The 17,752-nt window shown below is 37.2% G+C and overlaps 1 protein-coding gene across 2 annotated transcripts in view; it reads left to right on the top strand.

Moving 5' to 3' along the window:
• Window positions 1-17,752, top strand: part of LOC134309859 (lethal(3)malignant brain tumor-like protein 4) — a 113,651-nt gene that overhangs the window by 34,990 nt on the left and 60,909 nt on the right. For both annotated transcript variants that reach the window (XM_062991242.1, XM_062991243.1), the window contains exons 9-13: window positions 797-948; window positions 7,355-7,431; window positions 13,334-13,419; window positions 13,891-14,001; window positions 16,599-16,713. In XM_062991242.1, the coding sequence (XP_062847312.1) occupies window positions 797-948; window positions 7,355-7,431; window positions 13,334-13,419; window positions 13,891-14,001; window positions 16,599-16,713 (541 nt within the window). The remainder of the gene's footprint in view (window positions 1-796; window positions 949-7,354; window positions 7,432-13,333; window positions 13,420-13,890; window positions 14,002-16,598; window positions 16,714-17,752) is intronic.

Consider the following 17,752-nt stretch of genomic DNA (forward strand, 5'->3'; position numbering starts at 1 on the left):
AGGGGGCACGTTTACGCTGAACGCCCTGTGGTGTGTGGTGAAAAGGTATGGCAACATTACAAAGGGGTAAATGCTTTACTGTCCCATCTTTTTTTATGTGTTGCAGCCCTGAAATGCAGGAATGGATGCTTATTAATAAATGAAATGAAGTTGAGCAGATAAAACATGAAATTATCTCAGGTTCATCCTGTCTGCAAACAAATAAAAGTCTAAGTAAATGTAAATATATTATTTGCATTTTCCATGCTGTCCCAATGTTTTCTGATTTGGGGTGATATACCAAAAAAAGACAACAAGTACACATGCCTGAAATCATAAAATAAGCTCTTACACAAGACAACAGCACACACTACCATATCATTCACACGTAATTGCAGTGCCAGAATGATCCACCACTTAACAAAATTGTGCTTAGTGGGAAATGCATGGGAACCATTATTGAGGATGGGGAGCAGAGGGGTTATAATGTGTACAGAGCAACAGATGGCCTACAGTGAGGAATTGTATACTCACACAGTGCAGCTATACGGAAGGTCGTAACTCATTAATGGCCAATGAATGTACATTAAAGTCAAGTGTTCCTGAAAAGTACTCAGTGAGTGTTTCCCTCGGAGGCTTAGAGAAGCTGTTTCCTCAACCTCTGGCTACACGTACTGTTTATTGGTCTCAATTTATTTACACTTGGTAATTAAAAAATCTGCACTGCCACTGAACACAACTGGATTAAACTCATGTTCTTGACATATTAAAATTCTGCAGAAAAGATCAAAACACATTTCTAATTTCTTTCAAACAGACTACCACCACTTCACAATTTCAAGTGGGCATGAAGCTTGAGGCAGTGGATAGGAAGAACCCTTGTCTGGTTTGTGTGGCCACTGTGGCAGACATTGTTGAAAATCGCTTCCTGGTTCACTTTGACAACTGGGATGACACCTACGATTACTGGTAAGAGACCCTCAGATAGAACTCATTGAATAATTCATGCTTCATTTGTCATTTTTTGAAAGTCACAGATTAAAAAAAAAATTTCAATATAAATCATTTTCATGGTGAACCTATCTTTGTTTGCTTGCCCCAGAATATATTTTTTTATAATTGTTAATGGCTTATTCCTTTTACCACATCTTGCCCACAAAGTACAAATGTAGCATGTATTATACATATCTATTATTTTTACTAACTACATTGTTCTGGTCAGGGTCACCATGGGTCTAGCTTTACTCAAAAAAATGGGTACAAGTCAATTTAGAGTACACAAACCACATTGTGCATGTTTTTAGAAGGTGGCAGGAAACTAGAGTACCCAGAGGAAACCAACATGGGTGGAGGAATAAGAAGCAAAACTCTTTACACAGTTTCTCTGAGCAAAAATTCAAGCGAGGTCCCTAGAACCTCTGTTGCTGTGCTATTGTGCCATCAACTACTGGTCAAAGGTTTACATACACATATTTGGACACATTGTTTTACAGCAACTGTTCTTTTTCACGTCCATTGTTGTTTAAAACATGCATTTCTATATTTAGGTTTCTTTAAAAATGTATTGTGGGTTTTTTGAATATATGTCAAGTCAAAAAATATGCAGTACACACAGCAACCTACTTTATTAATGTGCTGATGTAGACAGCTTTATAAAATTTATCTTTTCAGCATTTTACACTCCATTCTGTAAAATGATGGGGGAAGGGGGTGCTAACCATTGTTGTTGTATCAAAGTGTAATCAAAGTGTGCATATGAGACGAATCTGCATTATAGCTGGGGATTCTGAGAAATTGTGAGAATCACCTTTTCTGAGTTTAAAATGCTTATAGTAAAAAATAAATAAATAAATAAAGCTTAATGGGGATTATTGTACTAAAAGAACGACACAGGGACACTAAACTTCCCTTAATTATTACTGCTTATAAGTTCTCCCCACTAATGAAATTCCTTACTTGTTGGTTTAGTACAAGTCTATATAAAAACTAGGGCTGTCAAACGATTAAATTTTTTAATCGCGATTAATCTCAGAATTTCATATAGTTAATCGCGATTAATCGGCTTTTTTTTGTTTTGTTTTTAAAAAGGTGGTGGTTTTAATGTTATGGTTGATCGGTGTACATACACTAACATACGTAAGTCTTGTTCCCCACTCATACTAGTGACTATATTACTTGCATCTTTGCACAATATTGCATTGTTTTTGCACCTTATTCTCACCTTATTCTACCTGCTGCTATATAAACCCTACGCTGCTAACTGGATATCAGAATACGTTTTTATTAGGGCTGTCGAAGTTAACGCGAGAATAATAACACGTTCCTGTGTTGCCAGATTGGGCGGTTATCCGCCAGATTGGGCGGATTTTGTTGGAAAACAATTTAATAGCATTTAAATAACACTTCTGTTTAAAAAAAAAAAAATTCAGTTTTAAGAAGCACCAGCATTGTAGAAGGCTATTAAAAGTAAAGTCAATTTTCAATGCTGATTTGGCTTAATAGTGTTGGTCAGTCTGTATCATATTCTTGAAATGATAAAGTATTGCAAAGGAATATCTTTGAAATTCTTCCTCATAATGTTAAGGTTGCTATATTTTGGTTTTTCACTTGTCAGGGAAAATTAAGAGAGAAAAAAGCTTATTATTATCATGCGTGTGATCTATATCATTTACGTGATCTGCGTATCATGTTACCACTGTGTGCTGTACGTCACTGAGCTGATATGTGTATCAGGTGACCAGCGGGTAACGGCGTGTTATGTTTAAGTGTGATGCTCCAAGTTTGGATTAAGCAATAAAGACAACACGTTCTCCACATAACTAGTGTCATTTGTATTTCGTGGTTAAGTACAAAACATAACAATGCGGGTCTTCGTGATGTAATTCTGCATGGCACTCACTGCCTGTATAGGTACATTTTTCCTGTATATAATTTGCGTTAACGGCACTATTTTTTTTTTATTGCGTTAAATTAGGGCTGGACGATATGGCTAAAATTTATATTACGATATAACTCTTAATTTCGGTCGATACGATATAATTCCGATATTGATATGAATAATACAAATGTCAGAAAAACTGCCAAAAACACCAAAATTGGATGGCGGTACCTGCAAACCTCTTTTCTGGTTTCTGGCAAGAAATACAAGCTGAATACACCACTGAATTAGTCCTTCCTCTCTTATCAGCTATTTCGTCTGCTTCTTTTTCATCTGTGGACAGTGGCGGAGCCAGACAGTTTTCATAGGGGTGGCCAGACTGAGACCATTGCTCACACAGGGGTGGCACAGAAACTGTCTGATACCTTATTTTTTGTATGTAGCTAGTAGCTGTTGATCTAGTAGCGTTTTGGTCACTCACTTGTTTACCTATACAGGCAGTGAGTACCATGTAGAATTACATCAAGCCTAGCATAATAAGCTTTTTATTTTTTTTCATTTTCCCTGTGAACAACTAAAATATAGCCTATAACCTTAACAGAATTTCAAAGATATTCCTTTGCAATACTTGATCATTTGATTGCAAACTTGTGTGTACTGATGACTCATTTAAACCCAAGAACATGCCAGTGTGAATGCATGGAAAACAAATTTAAATTTTCTTTCAAGAATATGACACATTCTGACCAACACTATTAAGCCAAATCAGCATTGAAAATTGACTTTACTTTTAATAGCCTTCTACAATGCTGGGGCTTCTTAAAACTGAATATTCTCTTTTCAATAGAAGTGTTATTTAAATGCTATTAAATTGTTTTTGAAAAAAAAAACACGCCCAATTAGGAGGAAAACAGCCCAATCTGGCAACAGTGGAACGCGAATATCCCGTTGGTGCCTTTATTCGTAGCGCGCCACAACTAATAAGAAGTAATATTAATAAGTGGTATTAGTACTCAGTACTAGTACTTTTTCTGTAATTGTGTTGGTGGTTGACATTCATGTTGAGTGTGTAACTGCACTGTTTTGATGGAGAACTACTCGCTTGAGCTGCGCTGTTGAATTGCGTCCCTGTGGGAACACCTGTGTGCAGAAATGCTTCCGCAAAAAAGTAGCATGGGCAAAGCGCAGTGACGTAATGCATATCGATCGAATTTGTTTAAAAATCATATCACCGTTATTGAAACATTTTCTATCGCGATATACAGTGTATCACAAAAGTGAGTACACCCCTCACATTTCTGCAGATATTTAAGTATATCTTTTCATGGGACAACACTGACAAAATGACACTTTGACACAATGAAAAGTAGTCTGTGTGCAGCTTATATAACAGTGTAAATTTATTCTTCCCTCAAAATAACTCAATATACAGCCATTAATGTCTAAACCACCGGCAACAAAAGTGAGTACACCCCTAAGAGACTACACCCCTAAATGTCCAAACTGAGCACTGCTTGTCATTTTCCCTCCAAAATGTCATGTGATTTGTTAGTGTAACTAGGTTTCAGGTGTGCATAGGGAGCAGGTGTGTTCAATTTAGTGCTCACACTCTCTCATACTGGTCACTGAAAGTTCCAACATGGCACCTCATGGCAAAGAACTCTCTGAGGATCTTAAAAGACGAATTGTTGCGCTACATGAAGATGGCCAAGGCTACAAGATGATTGCCAACACCCTGAAACTGAGTTGCAGCACAGTGGCCAAGATCATCCAGCGTTTTAAAAGAGCAGGGTCCACTCAGAACAGACCTCGCGTTGGTCGTCCAAAGAAGCTGAGTGCACGTGCTCAGTGTCACATCCAACTGCTGTCTTTGAAACATAGGCGCAGGAGTGCTGTCAGCATTGCTGCAGAGATTGAAAAGGTGGGGGGTCAGCCTGTCAGTGCTCAGACCATACGCCGCACACTACATCAAATTGGTCTGCATGGCTGTCACCCCAGAAGGAAGCCTCTTCTGAAGTCTCTACACAAGAAAGCCCGCAAACAGTTTGCTGAAGACATGTCAACAAAGGACATGGATTACTGGAACCATGTCCTATGGTCTGATGAGACCAAGATTAATTTGTTTGGTTCAGATGGTCTCAAGCATGTGTGGCGGCAATCAGGTGAGGAGTACAAAGATAAGTGTGTCATGCCTACAGTCAAGCATGGTGGTGGGAATGCCATGGTCTGGGGCTGCATGAGTGCAGCAGGTGTTGGGGAGTTACATTTCATTGAGGGACACATGAACTCCAATATGTACTGTGAAATACTGAGCAGAGCATGATCCCCTCCCTCCGGAAACTGGGTCGCAGGGCAGTGTTCCAGCATGATAATGACCCCAAACACACCTCTAAGACGACCACTGCTTTATTGAAGAGGCTGAGGGTAAAGGTGATGGACTGGCCAAGCATGTCTCCAGACCTAAACCCAATAGAACATCTTTGGGGCATCCTCAAGCGGAAGGTGGAGGAGCGCAAAGTCTCGAATATCCGCCAGCTCCGTGATGTCGTCATGGAGGAGTGGAAAAGCATTCCAGTGGCAACCTGTGAAGCTCTGGTAAACTCCATGCCCAGGAGAGTTAAGGCAGTTCTGGGAAATAATGGTGGCCACACAAAATATTGACACTTCAGGAACTTTCACTAAGGGGTGTACTCACTTTTATTGCCGGTGGTTTAGACATTAATGGCTGTATATTGAGTTATTTTGAGGGAAGAATAAATTTACACTGTTATATAAGCTGCACACAGACTACTTTTCATTGTGTCAAAGTGTCATTTTGTCAGTGTTGTCCCATGAAAAGATATACTTAAATATCTGCAGAAATGTGAGGGGTGTACTTACTTTTGTGATACACTGTATATCGATATCGAATTATTGTCCAGCACTACGTTAAATTGAGATCGCGTTAATGCGTTATTATCGCGTTAACTTCGACAGCCCTAATAAAAACACTAAAATACAATTAAAAACAGTAAAATCAATATAAAAATACAATAAAACCTGCACTTTACCTTTACTTCTTTATCGTTTCCATACTCTTCTTAATCGTGGAGATGCTTAATCTTGGAAAATCATATTCTGTTCAGTAAAGGCGCATTCACAGGCAGTGCACAAAACTTAACGTGGAAAAATTCGGCAAAGCTCAAAAGCTCTTTTGTCACTTTCCATGCGAATGCGCCTTCACTTAATGGAATTCAGTATTCCAAGATTAAGAAGCATAAGGAAACAATAAAAAAGTAAAGGTAAAGTGCAGGTTTTATAGTATTTTTTTTTTATTGTTTTTTAACGTTTTTTGCAATTGTATTTCAGTGTTTTGTATTATATTTGTTTTGTTTTTTAGTGTAAGTGTACAAAAAAACCCATTATTTTACAATAGGCTAAAATATATGCAGTTCCACAGGACCATGGAAGGCATTAACAGGTTTATCATACATCCTTATGGGAATAAATACCTTGAAACTCAACGCCTTTAAAACTCGACACTAGTTCCAGAACCAATTTACGTCAAGTTTCAAGTTACCACTGTATGTGTAAATTGTTGAGAAATGTCAAGGCTCATCATTGGCATCATATGGGAATCGGTATATGTGCAGTAGAGACTCGCTTTTCATACACTAAATGTCAGCATCAAGCCTGCAGCTGTCAAGCACTCATTCAGTACTTTTATCTTTATTTAATATTTTTAAGTGATTGCAGATTTATTGATTTACATATTCAAGTGATTCACATATTCATTCAGAGCTAAGTGGGTCTAATATCCAAATTATAAGGCTTAATTGATGGTAACTAATTATAACCTGAATCAGTTGATGTTAGTTTAACATAATTCGAACTGCCTGCCTGAACTAGGTATTCATCAGCACACTTTACAGAGATTGAGCTAAAATTAAATCCAATCCTTCAAAAAGAAGAGAGGATCTGCACATAAATCCTGTGTTTAATTAGATAAGCGCATCATTGGGTATGTTTAACGGGGGAGATAGTGTTCTATTTTTCTGTTATACTGTTTACTTCCAGCAGGAGAAGCTCTGAGCTTTGCAGCAGTCTCCCACATTGCAGTAATCATCTCACCATGGCGCACTGCAGAGCACACACGTACACCACGTTTTTTTATACTCTGTGTTGACTTCTTTTCTCTCCTCTCCACATGGCCTCAGTTATCCTCAGTATTGAAAGCACACATCATTTGCTGTGCCTTTAAGGCATGTGCATCTTTGTGTTTTATGTATTTCGATTTTCCTTCCAGCTTTCCAAGTCGTTAAAGATATATGATCTTTTCTCTTACATTTTTCTATCATAAATAAGAGCTGAAATCAGTTAGTACTAAACTGTGTTAGTTAGTGAGTGTTCAGCTGACTGTGCTGTCATAATAATTCATGTCGTAGCATTCACAAAACAATGTTATTAAACAAGTAAAATTAAACAGGAGCTTCTTATGATTTATTTCTGATTAAACAGGTGTGATGCCAGTAGTCCACATATTCACCCAGTGGGCTGGTGCCAGGACCAAGGCCGAACTCTCACAGCACCTCAGGGTAAATATCAATCATTTACTTACTGTGCCCACATTTTGCTATCATTTATTTTTCATGATATTTAGAAAGAAATATTTAAAATAAATGCAATTTAGATCAGTGTCATAGGTGTGAGCCTAGTATGAGCAAATGATAAAACACTGCCACATAACCTTGGGGCACGGAGCAACTGTGAGGGTGGGGGGTAGGTAGTTAGCAAGGCAAATGAGGCAAATAAAAGAAGCATATTGAGCGCTGCTTGCATAAGATGGACGAATTTCTGTTGTAAAGGTTATTTGTCACGTTTTAGTTATAGTCAGTACGTTTTGTATGGATTACATTGTTTGGAGCAAAAAACATGTACATGTGTGTTGAATTGAAGGGGGGAGAGGGGCTTGAAAATATTCTTATCTGCAAAAGAGGGGCAGTGCAGAAAAGTGTGGGACCAACTGCTGTAGCGTTTGATCATTCAGGCCTGTAGCATTCGTGATAAAACACTAGCCAGTTGAACAGTAGTTGTAAACGAAGCTTCTGCCATCTATAATCAATAATGAAGTCTAAACCAAAGTCAGATAGATTGTTTACTTTGTTGTCTTGATCTGTTATTGAGGTCACGTAAGTGTATTCAGCATTGTATAAATGACACATAGCTAGGCCTGAAGTAAATTGCTTCAATGAATTAAGTACACCTGCTTTAAACCTTTTTTTTATTCATGGTTCAACACACATTGGTTCGGGTTTTACATCAATCTGTCACCTGCTGTATGTGCATTTATTTATGAAGCATTGCTTTTAGCATACCAGATAGATTTGGTAATTCTAATTCTAATTTGTCCTTTTTATGTTTTGTGTTATATATTTGTAGCACTCAGTTTGAAGCATATATGTTTTGCTAAATATGTTGCTACAATGTGCAAAACACAAGTATTTCTAAATGGCTTTAATTGCCTCGGAATGTTCTATTGTATTGGTCTTGCAATATTAGTTTTGTTCCAAAGATCAGTTTGCAACTCTAGAATTTCAAAATCTCTTTGTCTAAACATCACAAAGCTCCTTTTCCTCAAACATAATCCCAGCTAGTCTAGTCCCACTGCTCCCAAGTACAGATAAAGATGTGATTAGGTTGCTGCATTCTTGTTTATTGGTTGTCTGTCAGCTGTTTGGCTTGATAACGCAGGTTGTTTATACTCTGTAATTCAATAACCGTCTACCTTATCCCTTAAGCTGCCGAGTTTGATGAAGCTATCAGCTCCTCTCTGCACCATGTTGGTTAAAAAAAAAACCCACAGGATTTCTTTGTAAGGTCACATCATTGTATTCAACCCTTTAGTTTATATTTTAGAAGATTTATTCTATTTCAAGTATGGCTTTAAAAATTATGTAATGGGTATTGTGGGATTGCTCTATGATAACCGAACTTATTTAGTTTAACATTGATTTCTGCTGTTAAAACCATGCTGCACTGTTTCATAGCACTGCAGTCTCGTCACCATTTCTGTTCTTAAAGCTAATGTGTTTATAAATATTAATAAGTGTATATATATATATATATATACTGTATATATACTGTATGTATGTATGTATACAGTGGTGTTCAAAAAAATAGCAGTGATTTTAAAAAAAAGTGAATAAAGCACAAAATCATTCTAATAACTTTTATTTCCATAAATGCAAATGCACTGAAAATACTACAACAAAATTTAGCCAGTTTGTGTTCATCCTTTACAGAAAGTTAAGAAAAATGAATATTAGGCTGTTCAAAAAAATAGCAGTGGCAGCATTTTTCTTTAAAAACTCAAAAAATTTATCTATAAACTGAAAAAAATGTTTGAGGTTTCACTTTACTTTAAATTACTGAACTAATATTTAGTGGCAAAACAATTGTTTCCGAGATCTGTGTTGCATGGAGTCGATCAACTTCTGGCACCTCTGAACAGGTATTCCAGTCCAGGATGATTAGACTACATTCCACAGTTCTTCTGCAATTTTGGGTTTTGCCTAAAAAAAAAAAACGTGTTTCAGACGTCAGCCCACAAGTTCTCTATGGGATTGAGGTCAGGGGATTGTGCTGGCCACTCTATTACCTCAATCTTGTTTGTCTGTAACCAAGATGTTTTGGGTCATTGTCATGTTGAAACACCCATTTTAAGCACATTTCTTCTTCGACATAGGGCAACATGATCTCCTCAAGTATTCTGATATATTTAAATTGATCCATGATCCCTCGTATGTGATAACTAGGCGTAACACCATGGTACGAAAAACATCCCCATATCATCATTTTGTACCACCATGCTTTACTGTCTTCACAGTGAACTTTGGCTTGAATTCAGTGCTCGGGGGTCGTCTGACATACTGTCTACGGCCACTAGACCCAAAAAGAACAATTTTGCTTTCATCAGTCCACAGCATGTTGAGCCATTTCTCTTTGGACCAGTTAATGTGTTCCTTGGCAAATTTGAACCCATTCAGGACTTTTTCTTAACAACGGGACTTTGCAAGGAGTTCTTGCTGGTAAATTGGCTTCACTTAATCATCTTCTGTACTCACTGGTAACTTCAGATGTTCCTTGATCTTTCTGGAGGTGATTATTGGCTGAACCTTTGCCATTTTGGCTATTCTTCGATCCATTCCAACAGTAGTTCCACACTTCCTTCTGCGTCTTTCAGGTTTTAGTTGTCACTTCAAGGCATGTGAGATCATTTTAGCTGAGCAGCCGATAATTTGCTGCACTTCTCTGTATGTTTTTCCCTCTACAATCAACTTTTTAATCAAAGTACTCTTGTATTTCATTTTACCCAGTATTTCAGAAGGAAATGTGCTATGACCAACCTGTGCAACATTTGCCACCCTCCTACCTTAAATAAGGGCAAAATTTGACACCCGTTCTTCTGCAGAATGAATGACTTCACCAATTGAACTCCTCACTGCTATTATTTTGAACAACCCCCTTTCAATCAATGCTTCGATTACTCAGAATGAGTGGCATGCATGTCCTAATTGTTGGGTTTGTTTTGTTTTCATTACTCTACCACACTTTCAAGTAAATTATTTGCTATGTGGAAATATCACTTCTACTAAAAACAGTGAATAATCAGGTTAATGGTGTTGGACTGAATGGTGACACCACTGTGTATATATAAAAAAAAAATAATAAAAATAAAAATAAATAATAAAAATAAATAAATAAATTTATATATGCGCATGCAAAGGTTTTAAGCAGGTGTGGAAAAACGTGAAAACCAAGCATTTCTTCATGTCCTTATAGATCTTGCTGCAAAGTTGGAAGCATGAAGTCTTAGTAAACAAAGCAATAATACTTATTGATACATACATACATACATTTTTGATATGTTAATGTTTTTCATTTAAACTCTAAATGATCTATTTCTAATATAATTCACTATTCAACCCCTAGCCACTGGATGAAATTGTGCACTTTCTTGGGTAGGCAGGTTTGCCACTTCTTTGGAACATTTGGACAATACTCCCAATAGTGTGTCTTAGAATGTTCAAGGTCTTATAAAGCTTCCTATACCAATTGTTCCTTTAATGCAATGAAATGTGACTTTCAGCTTTTGTGACAGCTCCTTAGTTTTTATATAACAAATCAAAGCTCGTTATTGAGTTCCCAATGGCTTGATCATGCTGTAACCCAACTTCAGGTCATACAGATTAGCTGTACATATTAATATCAGCAATATCATGTAGAGCAGGGGTGTCAAACTCAAGGCCCGCGGGCCAGATCCGGCCCGCCACATCATTTTCTGTGGCCCGCGAGAGTTTAACGACTGTATGATTGTTGTGATGGTTCGAGTCGTTACAGAGACGTACTTATAAATTAATGGGACACCTGCGCCTTTAAAATCGGCAACTGTTGTCATCGTAGTCATGGCAACTAACTTTGACCTTCACTGGGAAGCCATGTGACTTTTACGGCAAAAGAACGCGGGGTAGCGTAGTCAGTAATGTAAACAATAATAATAAATACAAATAATTATCTTGTAATATATTACCAAAGCATCGTCTGTAAGTAGTGGCGTTTATATTCTCAGTTGTTTGTAAATGTTTAGTGAGTATATCACAGCGTTTTAGTTACAAATTTACCGTAATTAAATACAATTGTTACCGTTACTATAGCAATTAGTATCTTTACACACAATTTTAACTCGTTAGCGTTATTTTACGTTTGGTTAAATCTCATATTGTACCAGATGTAACACTTGACTACAGCTGTTTGTAAGATAAACTATTAGCGAGGGCAGAACAATTGTCTTAAAATACACTGTAAAATCTTACATTAACTGCATCTCTCAAAATGCATGCTGATGTTGTGACCTGCAAAGTGACACATCCCACCAGTAGATGATGTTAAGAAATATTTACACATGATCCTAAAATGTACAAGAAGATAAGTAAGAAAATTAAGCAGAAGGAGGAAATTTAATGAAAATGAAAACAAGTTTGTGCTTCAGAAAGGGAATCTGGTGCGTCTCTTGTGTTATGAGGCCGTGTCTGTGGTAAAGGAGGACAATATAAATGCAGAATTCAGCCTCTAAGAAAAACAACAGACTGCAATCACAGCAGAATACGTTACAATCGGCCCTTTGATGGCCACAATAATGCTGATGTGGCCCTCGGTGAAAATGAGTTTGACACCCCTGATGTAGAGGTTGAATAATTGTGACTTGGCAGCATTAACAAAATATCCTTCTCTTTTAAGTACATCATTAGTTTTCTTTGGTCAAGTTATAAATCCTTATTTTCTTTGGGTGTTGAATATTTCCGGCTGCAGCTGTAGAAACAAGTATTGCACAATGAAAAATGAAAATTAAAGAAAATTTAAACACCCTATTTAAAGCACACGTGTAGTAAAGAAAAAGCTGCTGTGAATTGGTATGTGAAACATCTGAAAAAAATTGTAAATATGTGTTAAAAAAAGTGTTAATAAATACATTTTAAAATATTAAAGAATGAAAAAATAATTATTTTTCCTTTTCTTGCAATTAAGTTTGCTGGGTAACTGAATTTTGGTTTTACAAGGTTTGTCTATTCTAATAACCACTAACATAGGCATGTCACATATTAAATAAATTAATTTAATTTATTTATTTAACATTCTTAATTGTTTTCTTGATTTTGTGAACAAGTTGTGAAGGCTTGTAGGATTACAAAAAGGCCCAGACGTGTAGATTTGGTTTACTACTGTTCCCATTTTCAGTATTTCTATTATATATTACCTGTAGTTGCATTGGGGGAAACTGTCTGCCTACAATTTTACTTATTTTCCCTCCAGCATTTTGAGACATGTCAGATTTAATTACAGGTGTCAGAGCAGGAGCTTTGCAGAACTTTTGAACCTTTGCACTGATTTGGAAATGTTCTGGGGAAAATATGGCCTTATCCAGGTTAAACCTAGAGCAGACAGGAGCATATCTTAATACCACTGAGCCTGAATAGTCTGAAGAGTATGAGAAGTGTATAAGCTGACCTCGATACAGAATCTACTTCATTTTTTCAGTGTGTATGTGTGCATATAAAAATCATATTTTACAGTATGTAAATAATCTCTCCGGATTTGCTTTAATAGTGGTGTCTAAATGACCCATTTTCCTTACTTAATCTCTGGTTAGAGCAGAACAGTCACCAAGACATATTGCCTTTTTAGAATTGAAGCTTTGCAGCTTTGTGTAGATCAATGATGGTGTTTTTTTCAGCATTGTATGTTAAGTTTTCTATGACATTTCTAATAAATAACAATTCTTAGGCAAAGCTTCTCAAGAGCAAGAGCTCAAAGCCATTATTAACTTACTCAGCCACATGCCTTTGTCACATGAGGATACAAGCTTCCTTGCCAAGGAAATGAGCCTGGCAGCATGTGTGATGCCTTTTTCTAATCAGATGTTTTTGGCTTCTGTTCAAGGACACCCCAAACCAGAACATTTTATATGGGAGGAGTACTTAGAAGACAATGGCGCTACTGCGGTTCCAAGCCAAGATTTTTGCATGGTGAGCAGATAATAAGTCACATTCCTGCAAAACAGCAGTTTGAATATGTAGCAAGAAAAGATACAATAGATGACGAATATAAACAACTACGTTTGTTTATACATACTTGTGCTTGCTTAGATCTGTGTGGTTGAGTGGATTTGCTTGACTTTGTTTGCTTATATTGAGATAGTCATATCACATATCTTTGTATATGCGAAACAGATAGATGTTGTTTGTACCTGCGTGAGTAAGGATTTATTCCTCGCTATTTCAGTGCTCTGTCATTTTGTTCAATGTGTAATCGACTGCAGCGTCTGAACTTGAACAGTAAAAAAGACCTAAAAGCTGTATGCATTTTAAATGACTCCCTAATTAAACTGAACTTTCGGCTCTATAACAACAGTTTGTAGTTGTAAACAGCAAATTACCAGTGCAGATATATTGATCCACCTAACACAAAGCGTAGCTAACAATGCTATCTTTCTTCAGAGACCTCCACATGAATTTCAGATCAACATGAAGATAGAGGCAGTGGACAGACGAAACCCCATGCTGATAAGAGTAGCCACCGTCGTTGATTCCGAAGACTACAGAGTCAAGGTGAACAGAAAACAACACCACAGGCTACATACACCAAAACCGAGGCAGTTGTTGCTTTAACGTAAGGTTTTTACTGCTTGCCTCTGCACTTAAAGTTCAATCTGATTGACCCAATTTGCTGCTTATCTTTTTAATGGGATACTGATTTTTAAAACAGACAGAAGTAATGCACAGACATGGCACAGAGAAACTAATTCTTACTGTTTCCTAAACCCCTGAACTGTTGTATTCAACTCTAAATTTGAATCACTGCATTGTGACTAGTGAGCTGTTTGCATTATAGATAGAAAGTTTCCTCAGATTGCTTGTCCTGCTTTCATAGCTCTTCAATATGATTTTAGTCACCCTAAGTCACCTTAGTTGAAATGAAACAGTAAAGATTTCCGGAACCTGCTTTCTTCTTTTGCTGGTTTTTTTTTAGCATTTCATGTCTCCAAATGACAATGCCTGTATTACTGCATCTCAATAAATTCCAATCCTGTCTGTCAATACTGTGTTATTTTACTGCACAGTGACGCAGCCAGCTGAGAGAGGTTTTTGCTGCACATTAGGTCTCCTTTGCCCCCTGCCTTCTGGTAAAATTTATGAAATCATTACTCTAGTTTTATTAACTCTAAATGCAAGATCAATTACAGGCTATTAGGTAGGGCTTTAATTTAGACCAAACAAGCTAACTGACTGCAGTGATTTTTATCTTGTCATTTAAAAACAACAATTAATTTTAATCAGGCACTTAAAATGAGCTGGAAGAGCCTGAAGTTGTAACGAGATTATAAAAATGTGTTATTTTAGCACTTCTGTGGTAATTCCATTTTATTACGTTGTTTTTTTAGTGGGGCATGTTTATGCCAAAACATTAGTAGCATTAAATGTAAGTAATGGTCAATTTGTGCATACTTTTAAATGTTAAAGCAGCAATTAGGATTTAGTATACTCTGGGATGCTAAATGCTGAGTTCGATCTGCACTTAGTAATTGTTGCTAGGGTTTCACTGTTAATAGAACTTTGTTTTATTTTGTCATTTCACACTATCATTAACACGGCAGGAAAACTGCAATGTCACCTCGCATGACTCACGTTTTGAATTACCTTGTTTGAGCAGTCTCAGATCTGCTGCCACAGATCTTCTTAATGCAAGAAGCAAATTAACCTGCATTTAATAATCAGTATCAGCTTAAGTTGACTAAACTTGCAGTGACAATTGTCAGCTATGTAACATAATTGGATTTGAAAATTGTACACCTTGTATGAGATGAGAGAGCTTTTCAGTTGCCAGCAAATCTACCACTCACACTGAACTTGGCATGAGCCTTCGAAATTACAACTGAGAGATGAATCCCCCAGCTTTGAATTACACTGTTTCAAACATTGTGTCTTTGCTGTGTTTATAAATCATGTGCTGTGAAATCAATTGCATCACTGTACTGACATGTAACCCAACATCATCCCACTTTGCGAAATCAGGAAACTAAGCACTACTATGGACTTGTATCATGATCAAAATGTGGTAACCTTCATACAAAAGTTGACTGACATCAAGAAAAGGTTCTCCTGGCACCTACCAACCTATACATACGACTCCAAAACAGGCCTTCATATATCAACAGCTATGATAGCTAGACAAACTAAAGAAATTACCCTCCCAAGGCATAGCACAGTATTTACGGCTGAGGGCTGCGCTTTACTACTGGCCCTCAAACACGCTAAGAGCACACAGCAGCAAAGAGCGTTAATATGCACAGACTCCAAATCCTAAGTGGCCCACGTCTGAGCATTTCACCATAATTATCGGTCTACAACAAGTATGAACTATGATGTAGCCCTTTGCGGGATCCCAGGCCACTGTGGCCTCACTGGTAGTGAAAGATACCAGTTTATAAGTTGGTGGGACCAAGTTTTCAAGATTCTAGATGTTGTATTGGACATGCAAAGGGGGTAGCTCCCAAGCCCCCCGCCCCACCTCCCCAAATGGGGAGGTTAAACAACACTGTGAAACTGACCAAAGTTCACTTACAGTCAAACACTTACTAAGAGAATGTATGATATATCAGCACGAAAGGTCCTGACCTTGTATTGCACCAACTGTAAAAGGCATTTTTAGTAAAACCTAAAACTAAACATTCCACAAATTCCTATCAATAACAGAACTAAACCCCACATGACTGAAACCCCCCATAAATCTCACAACTCCCCATGACTGTATGCACTAAAACTATTCCTGCCAGGAAAATAGACTATGACTCATCCTTGGTGTTAAAATCTTTAATTAACTTACCAATGAATGAATAAATTAGCTACTAACTAGGTTGCTTACTAACTAACAGCTTGCTAACTAACTAATGTCACCCTCTTTAAAAAAGACTCATTAATATTTTTTTCTGCTGGACAACAGTAAATATAATAGTGAACATTATAGTGTCTATTAAAGTGTATATTAAATATACTGTGTTAAAATGTGCTCGGCAAAATAGTTCCTGCAACATAAAGAAGGCTGCTAACCTAAAACAAAGCTAACGTATCAAGCAATTTTAAGGCAGATTGTTTAAATGCTAAACTTTATTAGTTTTGCAAAAACAACAATGACTTTATGATAACAGGTGCACTTTGATGGCTGGCACTCTAAATTTGATTTCTGGGTGGACTCGGACCTGCCGGATCTTCATCCCGTTGGCTGGTGTGGAAGGACGGGTCATCCTTTGGAACCTCCACCGAGTAAGTATGCATGCATCTGTATTTTATCAAAGACTTCTACACCATGTACTGAATAGACTAATAGAGTTTGTACTGAATAGACTAATAGAGTTAAGTGCAAAGTTTAAATAGATTTAATAAAGACGTGTTTAATTAATAACGGCAATGGTATAATTGGTGACAAACATTTGGATGACACTTGTTGCAACTTTCATTTATGAATGTAATGTAAATATTACATAACTTCTTTGTCAACACTTTTCTTTTACACAACACATTTGTCTCTTAATCTACTCAGTTCTTCCTGTCTTTTCTCACTCTGATATTGGGCAATGTTTAAAGAATCTTCTTGATTTATTTAATACATCTGCTGCATTGCATTCACTCTGCTCATCTGTGGACACAAATATTCAAGCCCCCTCTGAAACTTGTGCACTTGCCAACACTTCTTTTTACCTACCAGAGATGGTTTCACACAAATGCATTATTGTGTAGTCAGTCACGCTCTGCTCTCCATTACTCACCATCTCTGTGCAGGTGCCTTTAACCAGCCAGCAGAGCTGCAGTTGCATCAGTATTAAGAAATCCCTTTGACCCTCAGGTTTCAACAGACATCCAGTTATGTCTGTGTAGGCACCCGGATGGTTTATAGCAGTGGTCCCCAACCACCGGGCTGTGGACCGGTACCAGTCTGTGGGTCATTTATTACCGGGCCGCACAGAAAGAATGAATAATTAGAGATCGCTACAAGAGCAATTAAATTTCCAACACTCTTCGGGTGTTATTGTCTCCAATCACCACTAGGAGGGAGCAGCGTCTCGTTGCATCGAAAAAAGTTCTATAGTTACTCTATCTTACCAACCCTTGATAACGTGTGTTAAATAAGGCTGTTATTTGCACTGATGGTGTATTAAAGAACAAAAACAAAAGTGGCTAAATAGTTTTTACGTACATTGTATGTGCAACAGTGACCACAAGCTGAACCTGTGCATCTATTTGTAGTGATTTCTTTATTTAAATAAACTGATGAAGTAATGATCTGCAGTAAGGCTTTACACCA

This window comes from Trichomycterus rosablanca, chromosome 3, assembly GCF_030014385.1.
Source record: "Trichomycterus rosablanca isolate fTriRos1 chromosome 3, fTriRos1.hap1, whole genome shotgun sequence".
Lineage (NCBI taxonomy): Eukaryota > Metazoa > Chordata > Actinopteri > Siluriformes > Trichomycteridae > Trichomycterus > Trichomycterus rosablanca.